At 44.1% G+C, this 16,833-nt stretch overlaps 1 protein-coding gene across 6 annotated transcripts in view; it reads left to right on the top strand.

The window, feature by feature from the left end:
- PRKAG2 (protein kinase AMP-activated non-catalytic subunit gamma 2) overlaps nucleotides 1–16,833 on the top strand; it is a 228,903-nt gene that overhangs the window by 140,298 nt on the left and 71,772 nt on the right. For all 6 annotated transcript variants that reach the window (XM_030512110.1, XM_030512092.1, XM_030512136.1 and 3 more), the window contains one exon: nucleotides 15,393–15,607. In XM_030512110.1, coding sequence (XP_030367970.1) covers nucleotides 15,393–15,607 — 215 coding nt within the window. The remainder of the gene's footprint in view (nucleotides 1–15,392; nucleotides 15,608–16,833) is intronic.

Here is a 16,833-nt window from a genome sequence, read left to right as displayed (position 1 = left end):
CTCCTGTGGCCAGCTGTGCCCAAGCCCCCATCCAGGTCCGATTATTTTCCTTCACACTAAATAGTTTTGATTCGCTGTCAGAGCCCTGTAATTTCATTGTGGCTTTGTTTACCGAGGTGAAGCAATGCACTCAGAGCACTGAGTAACACAAATAATTGTAATTTTGGCAAAACTGCCCCCCCAGCTCCTGAGCAATCAACTCTCCTGCTCTGCTTGCTTGGTACTAGTGGTACCAGCACACCCAGCTCCTGTCTCATTTTGGTTTAAACCTACTACCTCTCTTGCTGCTATCGCACTTGAATGGAAGCCTGTAATCCTCTCCAGTCTTCAAAAACTGTGTTTGCTGGTCTTAATCATGTAAAGTTTCACATCTGTGCTAGGAAGTTGCTTTCACCCACGCTCCAGGACTTTTGGGGTGTCAGAACCTGTCACAGTCTGTGCTTGGAATAGGGCTCTTTTTGCATCACTGGCATGAACAGTGACTAAAGCAAACGCAGTCAGAGATCCCACGCTTGGCTCCACATAGTGTGAATACCTTGGATATAAGCTCTGCAAGGCTAGTGGCCAGCCATGTGATGGTCCGGAGGTCTCAGCTGGCCTGGGCTGGTGTTCAGCTTGTACCAACCATGGTCCAGCACTGATACAGCTGAGTTGTTCCAAGCTGGATCCCATTCAAGTTCAACAGAACTTCAGGGTGATGCCTCACGTTCAATCCTGCGTCAAGAAAAAGTGTCAGCTAAACACAAGCTACCTTCCACAAAACAGCGATTGAATTGCTTTTACAGTGCTGAAACTTCAGCAGAGTATCTCTGCTTAGTCAGTGCAATAGTTTACAATAAAACCAAGAAAATAAAAAGAGAGAACTAGAAAAAAAGACAGAAAAAATTTCTTGTGGCCACAACTGTACAGTGTGATGGAACGAGTGGTGCAAATGAACTGCCGAAACCCCTGATGTGACAACAGCCTGTAAAGAGAAATCTTAAGGAAACATTTGGAGAGTCGTGAGCCTTATTCAGTAATATCCTGTCCCCTTGAAACGAGAACATTTTAGAACTTCCTGATGTTCTTTGCAGACAATCTGTAAGCTCTTGCTTGGTAGGAATTAAGGATCATATGTTCATGCTGTCTCTGCAGTGTCATCTATTTTCCTGGAGGTGTCAGGAACATAATCAGCTGTCAGAAAAAAAGAGAGGCTCAGGAAAGCAAAGGATGTGTTTTTCTTGGCAGTCTCCTCATCGTACATCCCCTGAATCTGGACTGGACGCACTAGACACCAGTCCTCTTTCTCAACTGGTTTTTTCAAGACCTGTCTCAGCTAATGAGCTATCAGCCACGAACCCTTATCTAGGTGGCTCTTTAAAGCCAGCTGGTCTTTTACCATCTGACTGATTCATTTGTGTTGAGCAGCAGCAGATGACTCTCAGCATCAAATACATTTTCACCAACATTGGGTAAACTTGGATAATAGATCGCAGTTTACTATTTGCACAAGTGCCTGAAAACTTCTCATGGTCTGTTTGGGGTGGCAGATTCCGTCTAAATGGCTTTCTGAGTGGGAGTCCTGGGTGTCATGGGGATATGCAAGGCCTGGGGTAGTGATGTTCTGTCCAAAGCTGCCTGTGCTTCGAGGAACAGGTTGCAGAACTGCTTTGCTTTAACAACTTCAAACACCCAGCTTTCCAGTGCAATAGTTACTTGTTACAAGGAGAAAACAGCTCATAATTTATTTTCAGAAATGAGGTCAAAAAAGTGCGGCTCAGGAGGGAAGTGGCTGGCGCAGCGGGTTGGTAATGAGATACAAAGCCTTTCCCTGCTAGGTTAAATCCAGCTTCAGTCAGCAGTGACTGAAATCTTTTATCATTTGACAGTTGTTCACCACGGCCTTTGCGGTGTTGGCTTTGCTCCGTGACATCTGAGTCAGTACTTGCATAACCAGCACCCTGCTTGGCTGCCTGTGCAGCACACGGGCCTGCCCGGGGCAGGTTAGTGGTGAAGCACCCGCTCCTCTTGCCGGCATCACACTTGTCCTGTGAAAAGGCCTCCTGCTCTTCAGAAGGTTTTAGGCTGGTTCAACAGCCCTGAACCGTGTCTGTTTCCCACTGTGTCAGTAGGCAGGGCAGTGGGGTGGAGGGTAATAATCATCTGCCCCAAGGTAAAAAGCCGCGTTAGAGTGTCTCTGCCAGGGCTATTGTAGCAGCCTCACCAATCGCTTGCTGTGGTTCTGGCTGGTGGAGTCATCCCTTCCCCAGGAGGTCCGGTCCTGCCCTCAGGTTCTCTCCTCGCAACCTCCTCTGAAGCCCCTCTCCATATCTGCTCCCTTTAACACACAGATTCACATGCCTTAAATAAAAGGGCATATATGTCTTCTGCACAGTTCCTTTCCTTGACCATTGTACAGGCGGTTAGATCACTGCCCACAGGCTGTTCTCTAATGCAGAGCTTCTTCAGGGTAGCTTTCTTGCTGATCCATTTAGGGTAGGAGATACTGAGATCATATATTTAATACCTGTCCGTGCTTTTCTTCTCTGGTACATTAAACTAATCAGAGTTGTCACTGCTTTTTCCCCTTACAGTATATGAGCATTCATATTGTAGACTTTGTCTGCATCTCCTAGGTCCAAGCTTTCAGATATTGTGTTGTCCTAGTCAGAGAGGTAGCAAACTTCAAGGAAGGGCCTCTGCAAATGTACCTGCTTGGAAACACACTGAGTTTTTGCCTGATGCAAAGGAAGCCCCAAACAGTCTGTTCACCTTATGTGATTTTTATGGCTGCTGGATTTGCCTAGCTTCTGCAGTTTAAAGTGTGCTAGTCCTCTGGGTCTGTCACTTAGGTGTCTTGTACGTGAAGAGACATGGCTCAGCCCTTCTGAGCCTGAGGACTGAAACAGTGGCTGTGAAATCCCTACCTTGCTTTAGAGCATTAACTTGAGTGTGAAATGAGGGTAGTTGGAGTGTCCGTGTAAGCTGCCTGTCCACAGCTGATGCTGGTGTGGAACCAAAGTCTCCGGGGACTTAGGGAGGCACCTGCAAAAGGAACTGGGGTGACGAGGGGAAAGGCAGAATGAAAGGGCAAAGGTAGATCTGCTTAAATAGATCAGATTACCACACTGAGCAGGGGAAATCTCTGGCATGAGGGTGTCCCCTGCTCCAGAGAGTCTGTTGTTAAGGTACTCACTCACTTTCAACATGCGAAGTCCTTTTGGCTCCTCTCTTTCCATATGCTTTACAGCAGGATGATAGCTCTGAGGACTAAACCAAGCCAGGAATGTGACTGCTGTCATGTGCTGGAGGCATGCTGTAACAGTGACCTGGGGTGGGCTGTGGGGTGAAGCTGGGGTTGGGTGGCAAGGGAGGGGAAGGATTTCCTGGAGAGGAAAATTGGTTGGCTGGCCCTTTGGAAAAATGTAAGCACGCTCTGCCGAAGGGCACTTGCGTACTTCCCTACGAGAGGCCTGAGCACCACAGAGCTGGGTGTTGAGAGGAGGGATCAGCTGCAACCTGTTGTGCAGCCAAGCAGAGGAAGCCACCCTGTGGTGTGCTGCTGGGGACTGGTCTTGCAGGTGCTCTGCTGAGTAGGCAAGTGGATGGGGAAGGTTTAAATCAGCCTGCAAACAGAAGTTGAAGTAACAAGACAAAAGGAAATCTGTGAGGAATTCCTTAGTAGTGTCACTCTAGCGGACCTGAAGTGGAGCGTTAGATGTAACATCTTAGCAGGAAGTGTAGGGAGGAGAGGAGATGCTTGGTCTGCAGAAGGAGGAGGTAGATCTGGAGTCAAGAAAGCGTATGTGGCTGGGAAGGCACAGCCCAACCTTGGTGCAGCACTATCAGAAATGTGTGCGGCCACTATAAACACTTAACAGAGAGATAAAATCGGAGCAGGTGTTGGTTGTTTCAATGCAATGGACGTCACTGAAGTTTAGTTCACTCTGCTGAGTTTGAATTTTACTCATGAGCAGGTAAGAAAAATAAGATGATGGAGTTTAAGGGGACCTCCAGAATGACAGGATCATTGAATATCCCAAGGTGAATGTTTGTTCGTTCCATGTGACTAATATTTATCCAGGTATGTGTTTAAAGTTCCCTTTAGGCTTATATTAACAAAGTAGGGATTAATTTCTGGCTGAACTTTTGAAGTAGGATGGGCCCAAGTGTTCATGGCTTTCTTGAGTGTGGAGCATGCTTGCTAAGTGTGTTTGGCTTCCACACTTGTGGCAACACCCGCATCTAAAACCTTGTAGGCATACCTTTAGTATACCTGGGTACCTCCTGACTCAATCCTAAAGTTTTAATGTACAGCTGTGATATCACTGCTCTTCAACCTCATTCCATTGCTGGGTATCATGACAGTACCTACTTTATTGGTAAGAGTGTGGAGAATTGTGCCAAGGGGACCCAGCTTCATTTGATTTTAAGCTTACTGAGCTTCTGTGCTGGGAGAAGAAAACGAGACGCTAACTGATTCCTTATATATGGGAAGCATGGACTTGCCAGTGGTAGATAAAGGCATCCCAATTCAAGGCATATTTTAAGTCTTTTGATATAGTTGTGGTTTTGGTACACGGCTGTGCAGCTGCCTTTTCCCCTTTTTTCTTAATAGTGCCCTCACCAGATCCTAGATGGACAGCTCTATTCTTAGCAATTGTTAGAAGAACTTAGGCTGTAGTTTCCTGTACACTTCAAGAGGTATAAACCAGTAATGCCACTGTACAAAGTGATTCTGCTTTCTGCCTGGTCCCTTTCCCACTTGTCTTGGCAAACACTCATCTTGGCCCTCGTACTTGTGCCAAGACAAGTGTTTGCATTGGGAAACCAGTCTGGATTGGAACTAACCAGAAGGATGGAGACCTGAGGTTAGTTGTAGCCTGCATCACTTTGAGATCTAATTGTGAAAGGCAGAAGAAATCTGGTGTGGATCATTTCATGCAAAGGTGAGGGTTAGTTTCTGAGCAGACTGGTGTCTGGAGAAAGTTGCACTAATGTTCAACTAAAAGCATGATCCAGTGCCATGGAAGGCAATGGGAATGGCACTACCCAGTGGCATAAGGAGCCAGAGCAGGCCCGTAGCAATTTATTTTCAATCAAACAAGAGTCATGAAGTCATTAGTTATTACTTCAGGAGACTTTGGTAGGTGTGCTAGAGAGCACTGCGCATCTCTGCAGTGCCATATGTGCACAAAAAGATTAATTCCCAGGTTAGCAGGACAGGAATTATGATGAGAGAGAAGTCTGAGTCAGACGCAGTGGGGAGAGGCAAATGCCACAGGCTGAAGCAGTGCTTGGACTCCTGCTGAATTTTGAAAAGAGCTAGAATGAGGGAGACTTTTTGTTCTTTTAATAAGAGAAGAACAGAGGGTTTGAACAACATGAATTTCAGAAGCAAAGAAATGGCAAATTACGGCTTCATTCTCTAGCTACAGCTTTCCTGAGGATTTGGAGTACTTTGCAAATATTTAATTACTCTCACCCCAGTGCCCTTGTAAGCGTTGCAGAAAATAAACAAAAGCAAACTGTGCTGTGAGACTGGCAATCCAGCTGTAACTCCAATGCCTTTACTAGCACCTCTAGAGCTATTTTCCTCATTGTAAGAGTAGAAAACTGAGGCTAATATAAACCGATACATTAAATAGCAGGTTCCAGGACCCGAATCCTGAAGACTCTGCTCTGACAGCCTTATAACTGCTGCTCCCAACGTCAGAAAGCAGCACGGTCTATAAACGCTTGCCTTCTTGCTGCGCGGTCGAGGCTCATGCAGTGTTACATTCCCGTGGCGCCAGCCCTAGAGCTTTCATGCGTGCCCTGTAAATAGATACCCAAGTGGTCTTTATGTGCATTAATATTCTGTCTCTTGGTTACACAGAGAGTAGATGTACTATGCAGATGAAATCCCCTACAGTGATTTCAGTGGGGTTCTGCAGGCTCGGATTAGACTGTTCTTTTCATTAGCTTGGACCTCTAATGACAGATCTGTAGAATGCTTTAGGATTGTTTTTTTTTCAGTTTCCACAGGGTGTTCCTTGCTTTAGCATGTTACATGGTTAAGGCACTGATTTAGAGCAAGCAAGCCAAGAAAATCTTTGCCTTACTTTCCTCATTTTTTAAATTTACGTTGGATGAACATATTGTAAATCATAGAAGAAACAACTTACCCTGTTCTGCCACCCTCCCAAGCATCTGCTTTTGAAAAGCTGACATTTAGTGTGGTGATTAAGCATGAAATCCCTAAGTGTGAAACTAAGCATCAGAACAAGCAAGTAATTACTTCCAAACTTGTCTTTATGTGTTGTGCATACAACACTCCTGCTCCCACCTTTATGCCCTTAATTTTCCTTTCCTTTTCCTTTACCTGTCAAACTGTAAACCCTTCAGGTTGATGCCTGTGTTATCTTTTATGTTTGTGAAGCACGTTGCACACAGTGGGTGGGTGCTAACAGAAGCAAAACACAAAGGACGATGACCAGAAGGTCAAGGGAGGGGATTCTCCCCCTCTGCTCTACTCTTAAGAGACCCCTCCTGCAGTACTGCATTCAGGTCTGGGGCCTCAAACATAAGAAGGATGTGGACCTGCTGGAGATGCCCCGAGGGCTGGAGTACCTCTCCTGTGAAGACAGGCTGAGAACTGGGACTGTCCAGCCTGAAGAAGAGAAGGCTCTGGAGAGACCTTAGAGCAGCTTCCAGTGCCTAAAGGGGCTGACAAGAAAGCTGGAGAGGGACTTTTTACATGGCCATGTAGGGATAGGACAAGCGGAATAGTTTAAACTGACAGAGGGTGAATTTAGATTAGATATAAGGAAGATGTTCTTTACTGTGAGGGTGGTGAGACACTGGCACAGGTTGCCCAGAGAAGCTGCCCATCCCTGGCAGTGCTGAAGGCCAGGTTGGACGGGGCTTGGAGCAACCTGGTCTAGTGGAAGGTGTCCCTGCCCATGGCAGGGGGTTGGAATGATCTTAAAGGTCCCTTCCAACTATGATGAATATTAGAAGTGTGTTTTGGAAGCTTTTCTGTACAAAACCAGAGAGGGGGTACCAGGTCAGAAAGCAGTTATAGCAGCCTCTAGCAGAGGACACGGTAATGCAGAGACAGATAGTGATGGCCACCCAGTGTCACCAAGGACAGGCGGTTTGCAGCTTTCTGTAATGGCAGGGGAGTGTTTAGCTCAGCTCAGCTTAAAACAGCAAAGAAAGCCTAGATAGGACAACTGAGGTTAATGTGGAAAGAGCTGTTAAATGTTAGCTTTAGCAGCCAGACGTCTTTGTGAAAAGAGAAAACAAAAGTTATTTCATTAACGCCTCTGAACACCAAGTACTCTGTGAAAGTTTAAATGCCAGGTGGTGTATGAAGTAAATAAAGTTATCCTGCTGCAGGCATTGTTTCTCCCAGCAGCCGGCTGTAACCAGCATGTAGTACAAGTGCCCATGTGAATCCCTGCCATGTGATGCAGCGCTGTGCCTGCCTAACGTGCTGATATGGGGCTGGGAAGCCAGGGGAGACTTTTCTTTCAGCAGTTATCAGTAAGCTGATATCAGTAATTTATCAGTTGGTAAGTGCCAGCTGTTGCACGTGGCTGATTTGCATGGATTGGCTTACGCTCATCAGTCATCCGGCTCGGATCAGCAAAACTCGGGGTTTGCACAGATGTCATGTGTCTTTCCAGCACAGTTTGAATGAAGAGGAGTGATTGATTTTCATTTCAGTGACTTTTTAGATTGGTATCTCCGTACCACACAGTTAACTTTTGTTACAACCCAGCAGTTACCCCCAGGCAACGCTGCAGAATGTCACATCCCCTTATCGGCAGTCCTGGGCTTGGGTACAGCAGGAGCCATTGGGAAGGTGGCACTCTTAAACTCCTCTTGCTCTGCTGTCAGTGGCAGGATTGGATTCAGGCAGTGAAAAGCTGGCATTTGCAAGCTTCATGACCCCATGCTCTGTGAGTGACAGATGCACAGGAGGGTAAAGCATTCTTTGCTCACATGTGTTTCCCATAGTGGTACATGCCCCAGACTTTTCCTTCTGCTTCTTATGGTTCTGCAGGATGTTTCCCCGTGGTGCTGTTACCTGCTGAGAAGCACTGTTAGTACTTTACTCCTGTCACTGGTACCTGTGCTGGCAAGATACATGTTACCTGCGTTCCTGACAGAGCGTGCTGGCCACAGCCATATGGTGTCTCATGAAGTCTTGATGCCAGTCTCTCAGTATAGTTACCACGCTGAGCTAATTACTCATGGCTGACTCAGGCACTTACTCAGTGGCTACCTCAGCCATTACCAGGACCTCTTCATCTATCCCCTGTCAGGCTGCCAAACAGCAATGGAATGTGCATTTGGTTGTCTCAGAAAATCAAAACCAAGAAAAGCCATTGTTTGCCATCAAGCTCATGGGTAATCTCCGTGTCTTTGCTGTGAATTCTTTGCCCATGGTATTCCCTCAAGTATTTGCAAGACAAAAGAGAAGGGGTGGCAGAAAATTGGGAATTAGAAGCCAGGCTGGAACCTTCTGGCCAATGAGAACTAGAAAAATCCCTCTGGGAGGGATGCTCTATACCAAGATTTCTGATCTCTGCTTGCTCTGTTTGGATCCCATGTATCCGTTGCTTTAAAAGCAACAAATTCATGATTGTGAACATCTCTGGATCCTATATACTGCTCCCTGTAGCTTGCTTATACCCCTAAGAGCCCAAGTTCAATCCTTGACAGCCACCTCTTTCCTGGTAACCAAGCCCTCTGGTCAACTCACATACTCTGACAGAAATTTGTCTGCTGAATAAAGGAAAAATGCAAATCTGTTGAGAACAGGCAATGCCTGAATGAACAGGCAATTCATCACAAAGTGATGAAACTCATCTGATTGTAGAAAATAACTAAGAACTAAGTGTGGAAACGCAGGCTCACTGTGGAGGAGACAACAAATGTACAATTCTGGACAAGGTGGAAGATCCTCTTTCTAATCAGTAGGGCAGGAGATATCTGCAGTAAAGCCCTTAAACAATACAGTATTGGTGAAGTGTTTCTCCTGATCAGCCTTTCCTCATAAAGGGGCCTCCAGAGCTTCAGAAAGATGAACAGTCCTCAAAGTTCAGCAATTAAACTCTTCAGCTCCTGATTTTCTCAGTTTTACAAGGAAAAGGTGTTAAATTGCAGATTCCACAGTAACAAGTGGTGTTCAGGCATGTAAATAGACCACAAGCAGAGCAGAACAGGCTGAATCCTGGAAACTAATCGGCTTTGTCTTTGGTTTTACAGAGTGAAATAGCTTCTGAAGGAAAAGTTGGAGCTTTCAGGTTCAGGTATTTCTGTGGCTGAGACCACTTAAGGAGCGGTTTCCTTTACTATGTTTGAACTAATATAAAGAAATCAGATTTTTACTGCAAAAATATACATTTCCCTGTGAAACTTTCCAGACAGCACATGATATTTTAATGACTTAACGGGTGTATTTTTCTCTTCCTTTGATTAATAAAATATCTGACAGATGTTTTTGGAAACAAGTAAGCTTCCCATTGAATGGTGTACCAGCTATGTGAAAAGTGTGGAGTTGTGTCAGTGGGATTGAAAAAAACGTGCTTACTGAAGCAGCTGGGATAGATGCTGCTCAGCCAGAACCAGGGAGCCTGGGGGAGGACTGGAAGGCCTGGCCATTATGTGGGTGATGCACTGGTGAGCACAGATAGACGCAACAGTAGAAGCCGTAGTTCTTGTGTGGTGTGCAAGTTCAAAAGGCTAGGTATGGCAGGAAATTTCCTGAGCAGTATCTATCCTATTTTTCTGTACAATAACTCTTAAGATTAATTTCAGGCTTAATTTTATTTCTTTCTTATTTTAACTAACAGGTATTTTACAACACTTAGTGTCAGTATCACCAGTACTATTAGAATAGAGACGGCCAGCAGCCATTTATCTGCTTCTGGGTCCGTTAAGTGGCATTAAACTTAATTTCACCTAATTTGCATCAATTTGCTTCTGTGTCAAAATGAACATGGTATTGTGTCTGAAGAGTGAATCAGCCTAATGAACAGATGACTCGGCTCCGATTCCCTTGTGTTGCTAACTACTTAAAATTCAGCAGCCACAGCCTGCCGCCTTCTCTGTTTCACTGCTGGCTGAAGAATGGAAATGAAAGGACAGGGTTGTCCTGGGAAGGAATCAGAGAAAAAGTGTCACATGGAGCCACTGCAAATGGAAAATCCTTTTTATTTATTTTTTTCCTGAGAATTTTCATTCTAAATTGTATATTAATAAATCCCTATATATGAACTTGGACAGCTACTTTAGCAACAGCTTTATATGTGGCATAACAGTGGCATTACTTGCTTGATCAAGTACAGGGCAAGAGAAAACTGAAGTGTGATTCCTGGGAAGACGTGAATCATAGTCACAGAATCATAGGATGGTTTGTGTTGGAAGGGACCTCAAAGCTCACCTAGTTCCAACCCCCTGCCATGGGCAGGGACACCTTCCACTAGACCAGGTTGCTCCAAGCCCCGTCCAACCTGGCCTTGAACACTGCCAGGGATGGGGCAGCCACAGCTTCTCTGGGCAACCTGTGCCAGGGCCTCACCACCCACATAGTGAAGAATTTCTTCCTAATGTCTAATCTAAATCTGTGCTCTTCAGAAGTGATTTATTTTTTATGGCCAGAAACTCTCCCCAGTTTTAGCAACTTCATCTTAAATGCACAAATACAAAAGTAAAGTCTGAGAGCAGGCTGCTGGCTATATCCCTTGGGCCGTAATGAGGTAGTGTGGCTCTATTACGAACCACCCAAGGCCAGCATTTTGTACAGGAGCATTACCACATCTGTGGGCAGGTGGTTCCAAATGTTCACAGGGGCAGGGACTGTTTTTCTTTCTGGAAAAGGGTGGATATAAAAGGGAGGCTCTGGGAGGAATCATCGGGCTGTGAGCATCCTTCCTCCCAGAAAGCACCAGATGCATCCTGCCAGGTCAGGCGTGAAATGTAGGTGACAGAACTAATTGTGGGTGTCACCAGGGAATGTCAGAGGGCAGCCACCCTTCTTCCCTTGGGAGGATGGGAATGACAACGCAGCGCTTTATCCCTTCCTGTTACCTATCAGTAGAGGGCTGGTTTGGATCAGAATGCCTAAGTTTGGGGGTGGAGAACTTAATGCCATGTGAAATAAGAGATTCATTTAAAAGAAATAGTTGCAAATACCTAGAGAAACACGTGAAGGTAGCAACATTATTTCTGTATGTTTGTGACCAGCTGTATACCAGATAGTGCTGAGTGCTAGCAGGCCAAAGCGGGCTCTGCTGTTATGGCAGCACTTTCTCGGGCCTCTTGCCTCCAGCACGCAATATCCAGCTAGATCCCAGCTGCAGTTGCTCCGGCACAGAGCTGAGTGCTGGGCCATCACCACATGCCATCGGGGACAGCACTGTCACAGGGAGAAGGCAACCAGAGATAGCCTCATTTTGCTCAGAACTGAGACTAGAGCTAGTTAGTTCTGTTAGGATCTCACATACATGTTCTGAGTAAAGTTATACTATAACATGAAAGTTGTTTCTTTAATTAATGCAATTTTGCACCGTGTATTCATATATTCTTATGAATATTCTTATTCATATGCATATTCAATCATGCAACTGTTCGGACTTACGATTCATCAATATGGAGACAACAAAGTTATCCTCTTTTTTTGTTCTTGTTTTGTCCCCAGAAAGAAAATGTCAGGGTGAATCAGAACAAAGCAAAACTCTTGGACTGTTTTAAAACTGGACAGGGACAATCAATAGAAAACATGGGACAAAACCTTGTGTTGGCCAGTGACACAGCTAGATATTTTATCTCTTTTCTATATTTTTTGTCTAAAATACTTTGTATGTGTTATGGAACAAGGAAGAGCTATTTAGTTTCTTAAATGTTACATTTCATTATGCATTTCATTGTCTGATGAAAGAAACGTCAGCATAAGAGATAATTACTTGCCATATCAGTTCATCTTGTTACCAGAACCAGTAGAGTTTGCAGTCAGTCTCAAAGATTGTTTCTTCTCCACAATCCTACATATATACTGAATTTCTTCAACTTCATTATAGAAGACTCTAGAATTGTAGGCTAGTTTTCACTGCTTAATTATTTTATGCATACTTTCTCCAAAATTAACTGTTTTCAGCCATGGGATCTAGCTGTATCTTGTCTCTGCAATGGACTTCTGTAGTAGAACAGGGCAGCTACTGCACGTAGATGTAACTGTATATTTACACCAATGCTGCATGTTTAAACAGCAGTCCAATAGGATTAAAGTTAATACAAAGTTCTGTTACTCCTAAACTGATTTGGGTCTGGGTATATAGTAGAGATTTTCATTCTTTTTTGAGGCAGGCTTCTATAAAATCCTCTGTAGGGGTTAGAATGTTGACCTGTATCACAGCTGCCAAAGCTTTAGTTTTAATAATCATAAAAATATTTAACATTTCCTATGAGATTATTTCTTCAATCTCAGTATTGTATAAATGTAAATAACATAGATACCACAATAGTGCTATGAAGTGAGCTTTTAAATACTAAAGATTGAAAAGCCTAATTACATAATCAAATACCCTGCAAATTAATTGCAATTTTCCCTCCACCTCTGTGAGGAAACTGAGTCAGAGAAAAATTGAATCTCAGATGCATTAAGGTGTGCCTTAGGGTGAGTACTTTATGTCTTAAGTGCCTTGTTGGGAGAGACAATTCTAAGACTCAGAGAGCTCCCAGTAAAGTTGCTGGAGTCACAGACACTCTCATCCATAAAAACTGATGCCAAGTGTCCAAGGCTGGCATCCAAAAGGAGATTCACCAACAGTGAATGTTCTTACGAAATGGGAACCATGCTGTCTGTCCTGGCTGTGCTGTGACACATCTATAGTGAAGTGGCAATAGTTTTCATAGGATGTAAGAGATGTGGATCAAAGGAGACCAAGGAACTAACATATTTTGTGTCCTACTGATGTCCTCTACACTTGGCAGGCCAGCCTTGTTAGGATGGTGAATATGTGGTTTCCTTATGTCTGGTAACAGCTCTTTTGGCAGAGGTTGTTGATACTGGAAATGTTTTTTGTAGACTTGCTGAATACATTAGTGCACAATGAACGCATCCAGCAGCAAGACTTTTAGATCTAATGGTGGTTTTCTCCCTTTTAGTGGTTTTACATTTGCATCGATTACAGCTACCATCCTCCTCCAGACCCAGTCTGAGTGCTCAGGAAACATTTGTACATCCATAAAAACACAGAAGATAAGAGCATCTTCCCCAGAACTGTCTATCTAAATTTGTCTGTAAGCAAAAACTGAACAGGCAAGTGAGATGTCCTTTTAATCCTTCAGGGTATGGAACATTCTCCAGTCTCACTGAAATCACCAGAAGCTGAGGACATTCAGAATACCAGAGTTATTCTTCTTGCCTCACCCTGTGGCATGTCCCATTAGCAAGCATTTTATCTGCCTACAGCACCTGGTCTCCACTGCATCTGTGGTTATTGCTGCTTGACTGGCAGGGCTGCTGGTCTCTTTATGAAATGAAATGGAAGTCCTTGGGGGGCAGATGCATTTTTGGAAAAGGACTGAAGAGGGGGTGTGAGTAAGGGGTCCTTTTTGATTCCAGCAATGCTAACATTTTTCAGTGAGAGTTAAGATTTTCTTTGAAAGAAAGAAATACATTACACTGCACCACTAAAACCACTACAAATAAACCACATTAGAGCCTAATTATTTTGCAGGTTTCTTGATGAGTGATTCTATTCTCTTAAAGTGAAGTCTCTTCATATGTAAAAGCCATCAAGAATCATAGAATCATAGAATGGTTTGGGCTGGAAGGGACATTAAGATCATCTAGTTCCAACCCCCTGCCATGGACAGGGACACCTTCTGCTAGACCAGGTTGTTTTCAGTCAAGAATGGCAGCTAAAGAACAGTTACCTGAATTCATTGTTAATGCCTTTTATCATAAGATACAGTAACTCTTCCCCAGATATGTCAGGAGAAATAGTTTTGTCAGGTAACGGATCCTTCCATGCATTGTTGGACTTCTATTCTTCTGAGTCTAGCATCTTAGTTACTACGGAGTTTTAGTGTTACTTTCCATCAATACAAAGTTTTCTTTGCAAATGCTGTCTGCCAGGTCAAATGTGACACTGAGAGATAACAGGTATAAAGTGAGTTGTACTAATGCACTGTACTCTGGGTTAAAAGGAAGAACCAGTGGAGGCTGCATGTGCACCAATGCAGAGCTTCTGAATGGGGAAAAAATCTCTGGTGCAAAAAATTGGTGGAGCCATGAAAACTCACAGTGAGAATACGAGCTAGACTTACTGCGAAGATGCATTATCATGGTCTCACACACTTGTTTGAATATCTTGGGATTTTATGCTTATTAAATGCTTTCTTCTCTGCTCCCTTTCAATGAACTTGAGTCCCCGCTAGACTAACTGATCATCTGCACAGATCTTTGGAAGTAGAGGTGAACCAAATTCAGAGATCATATAGCCCACTCTAAAATATGTAGCTCTGTTCAGCCTCCTAGTTTTTATGCACGTAAGTCTGTCCTGATTTATGCTGGCATACGAGAATCATCCTTTGTTTGCTGATGTACATACAGATATAACAAGAAACACAGATGTTGTAACTTGAATTTTCAAACTGTTTGTGGATGTCTGCTGGTTTTTAAATGGATCCTAAATATGACTTACATGATCACAATGTCGAACTGATCACAATGCCGAACTGCCTTAAGAATGTAACCAAAAATACAGCTGGGGTAGATGCACACGTCAAATAAAAGCAGAATGCTCACAAGGGAAATGATCTGCTGCTGAGATCGATTTTCAGCAAAAGATATGAATAATCTTTCTCCTCAGAGGCTGCTGAAAACAATTCTACCTTGTATAAAGGCATTGCCAAGAACCTTACAGAAAGCAGACTGAGCCTTATGGGAAATATGGCCCGTTTCTTTTTGCTTCTGCTCCTAATTTTATTCTAACTGCTGGCTGAGATACCATTAAAGTAATGAAAAAGAAAAAAAAGCAACTATTAAAACTCTTGAGATAGAGGTAATCCTGAGACTTACAGGAGTATTAAAATCATAACAATAAAGTAATACCAGTGCTGAGGATCAGTTTAGAAACAAGCAATCAGATAGGAGGTTAACACAACACGAACCTCCAGCACTCTCGTCTCACCACTGTGCCTCCCTGTAAATGGATCAGATGGTTCAACCAGTTGAGTGATTAAAAGAGTTTTACCAGCAAGGCAGAGCAATTCCCTTTGAGGAACGGGGAGCTGAGGTACATACTTTTAGTCTGGGGAAATGTGATGAAAACATACAGGTTCACTGTAAAGCTGAGGTTTCTGTCTGCTTTTCTTCTGAACTGATCTTTCATCATTATTCTTGTTGACAGCCTCTGGCCTCTCCTCTTCTCCATCTACCCCAACACAAGTGACCAAGCAGCCCACGTTTCCTCTTGAATCCTATAAGCATGAGCCTGAGAGACTAGAAACACGGATTCATTGTTCTTCGCCTCCGGACACAGGGCAGAGATTTTCTTTGCCTCCATCTCAAAGTGCAGCCAAGCCTCCTATCATGACACCAGCTCCCTGTGCTACCTCAAAACCAGTAAGTAAAGCATGTGTCCAGTTTTCCACTGGGAAATGTACAGGGTTGTGTGTTAACTGTTTCTTGTATTACAACCGATGGGCTATAGCGTGTGTGTCCATACTGTGGAACAGAACAAGAACAATGTCACAGGCTTTTCCTTCAGACTTGTCTCAGCTTTCCCAGTATTCAGCACACAAGGCACTAGGAATTCAAAGGTGGTAGCTCCCCTCCTGATTTACCCAAATACAACCCATTTTTGCACTGTTCTCAAGCGAGTTTTGCAGTGGCTGCAGATCCCAGCATACACAGCTGAGATGCTGCTTTAAAGGATAACATTTTATTTAGTATTGTCTTTTATCTCCCTCAGGAAGAGCTGATGAGGGAGCTAGCAGCCAAGGAGAGCATATAGAAAAGAAATTCACAGTATGAGCTGCAGGAGTTCTGAGTTCCTGCTGCCTCTGGAGTCTGAGATGACTGGGACAGCTGGTGATTAATGGCACTCGTTGCTATCACACCTCCTGCCCCAGCTGAGAGAGTAGAGGAAGAAGGGCAGCACTACCAGGGTATTTATCCAGCCTCCCATGTAGTAGAGGTGTCTTCACAAGAGTGGTTTCCTCAGCTCCTGGGAAAGCATGAACTCAGCAGTTCCTGGGAATACATGAATACCAGCCTTTGATACTCTCCACTGCAACATCTGTGTTGCATGCTGTTGTGCCTCCTGCCCTCTGCCCTTAGCCAGCCTAAGCCTCAGAGGCATCACTCTTCTTTTCTTTGCTCCTCTGCCTTTTGCCCCTTCTCTCTTTTTCGAGTTAATTCCTTTGCATTAACTGTATCTTTCCATTCCCCTGCCTCATGGAACTAGCAGCCTGAGCTGTCACTGGAGTTAACTACCCTGCATCTGTCTTTCCCAGCTTTCCTTCTTTTTTTTTATCTCTCAGAATATAAAATCTTTGACATTTTCTATATGCAGAAATCTAGAACTGTAAAGGACATAAAGGTTCATGAGGTCTGCTTCCCTGTTGAACAACTACAAGTTCTGGTTTGTTCCAGTTCTCAGTAATTTATTTAAAAGCAGGAAGTTTCCTCCCTCTTGCTGTTCCAGGATCTGAACACGCTAACACAGCAATCCCAAAACCATTTTGCTTTTGTGGTAGGAACCTCCACAGCAGCAGCCACAGCAGCAGCCACTGCTATGCTGAAAGTCTTTAGGTACTGGATCAGTGTTCACACACTACTTTCAAGTT

Source organism: Strigops habroptila, chromosome 1 (assembly GCF_004027225.2).
Source record: "Strigops habroptila isolate Jane chromosome 1, bStrHab1.2.pri, whole genome shotgun sequence".
Lineage (NCBI taxonomy): Eukaryota > Metazoa > Chordata > Aves > Psittaciformes > Psittacidae > Strigops > Strigops habroptila.
The sequence above is the reverse complement of the archived record's forward strand: the minus strand, read 5'-3'. Positions and strand labels throughout refer to the sequence as shown.